This window comes from Emiliania huxleyi (assembly GCF_000372725.1).
Source record: "Emiliania huxleyi CCMP1516 chromosome Unknown EMIHUscaffold_1989, whole genome shotgun sequence".
Lineage (NCBI taxonomy): Eukaryota > Haptophyta > Isochrysidales > Noelaerhabdaceae > Emiliania > Emiliania huxleyi.
Window position 1 is genome coordinate 1 of NW_005200609.1, and position 1961 is coordinate 1961.

The following is a 1961-nucleotide window of genomic DNA, read 5'->3' on the forward strand; positions in this document are numbered from 1 at the left end:
TGTGCTGTCATGGTTGGTTGTACTCGACAAACTGGTGTACACACACATTGAACAGGGCGGACAATTTGTGCTCTCCATTTCGGGCATGCGTGAGGGCATGCGTGGCGTGAGGGCATGCGTGAGAGGGCCACGTGTGGGAAGGGGGGGCGGGGACTAGCGCTCCCAGATGCGTCCAGCGGCACGCGTCTACCGCGGCGCTCTCACAACGATCTACTAGATCTACTGTACACGCATCGCGCAGTGCCAGCACCGGTGCGGGTCTCACGACGTCCGACCAGCCCACGGCGTGGGGAAGGAGCGGCACAGCGGCAAGCGAGCCCCATCCGACCCCCACTGCTCGCCAATTCCTCGCGACTAACGAGCTGAGGCCCACTGCTCCGCCGCCACGGACGCCACCTCGTCCAGATCTTCAAGCTCGTCCACAAGCATCGCAAACTCGTCCTCCACCATGTTAAAGCCCGAGTCGAGGTCGCTGGAGCTGCTCGAGGCGGACAGGGCGGGCGTCTCGGGCGGCGAGTCGTCCCGCCAGAGGACCCCTTGGCCGTGGGAGAACTTGTGCAGAGGCTCGGTCATAGGGTTTTTTGCGGCCAACATCACTCGCATTTGGAGAAGGCAGGCATGCCGGAAGGCGCGCTGCGGGTCCTCTCGCTGCAGCTTGATCCCTGACCGAACGGCCTGGACGACGGCCATGGCGTTTGGGGCCGAAGCGCTCGCTGTGTCGTCCTCGCGGCGCCTCTTCGCCATTGTGTATTTGAGTCGGTCCGGATCTCTCACGGATCTCTATTGCAATACGATGGTGCAAATAAAATGCGGTTCGAGCAGACTGCATCTCCCGGAGAGATGGGCAGCGCGCACCCCGCCCGCTCGCCGGACCCTGCACCACAGCAGCCCAACTGTCTGAATACGTATTCCACGTATTCCAGAGGATCTCCAAAAGGGCTGTAAAGGGCTGTATTCTGCCCGTATTCAGTATTCCGACCGTATTCCACGTATTCCAGAATACGTATTCCAAACGAGGCCCAAAAATAGACGTACAAAATTTTCTTCGCTCCGCGTATTCAGACAGTAGCGAGTAGGCGACAGCACACAAGTCACAAGACTGGCAGTCTCTCGAAAAAAAATCCAAATCAACTCTCCGCCGCACAAGCTCTCCGCCGCAGGGGACCCCAGCGCCAGCATCAGCCGTGGAGGTACAAGTGTCCGAAGTGCGAAGAGAGAGTGGACCTGAGCAACGACATGACTTGGCGGCAAATGATCGCAGTGGGCGTCAGAAGTGAGAAGAGTCGTCCTTGGCCTTGCGCGAGCTTGCGCGAGGAGAGCTCGATAAACTCGAGGGGCCAAAATATGCCGCCAGGAGGGCAGAGTTGCGCCGAAAGGCGGGAGAAGCTGCGAGAGCAAGGGAGCGGCAGGCGGCGGCGCCGTCGCAGAACGAGGCAGAGGAGAGCGACGCGACAGAGGATCAACGGCGACAGGAGAGAGAACGAGAGTGGGACGACCGCGAGGTGGCATGAAGGTTGCAGCGAGAATCGGCGAGGGACTGTGCGAAGAGAGATAGGAAGAAGCAGACGCCCAAGGGTTAGGGTGGGCGACGGCTAGCACCACACTCCTCTCCTTAAAATCCCTGTGTGGTGGCGGCGTGCCGTCCTCCCCACTCCTCCCTTGGGTTTTAGGTATATTGTTGGCAAATTAAGACACAGAGCTCTCACAGGATCACAGCGGGAGGAAAGCGGCGAGTCGCAATTCCTGGGGTCCTTACGTGGCGGGCCACCCTGTCCAGAGGCGGAGGTGCCTTTCTGGGATCTTGCGATCTGAGTCTATGCGTCCTCGGCCACGCTCTCCTTTCGTGGCTGATAAGCATTCGCAGACCAGGCGATGGAGATGGCGGGGAGCACGGATGTGACTGCTCACCAAGGCCGAGGACTGGTAGCACGACTCGCACCGACCCTTCACGAACCGAAAGG

At 60.1% G+C, this 1961-nt stretch overlaps 1 protein-coding gene across 1 annotated transcript; it reads right to left on the reverse strand.

Annotated features, from left to right (window-relative positions):
• Positions 1–354: 354 nt before the first annotated feature.
• EMIHUDRAFT_253951 (hypothetical protein) lies at positions 355–744 on the reverse strand (the record flags this gene model as incomplete). Its single annotated transcript, XM_005781863.1, has 1 exon — positions 355–744. One exon carries the CDS (start codon positions 742–744, stop codon positions 355–357), a length of 390 nt encoding a protein of 129 aa, XP_005781920.1.
• Positions 745–1961: the final 1217 nt, after the last annotated feature.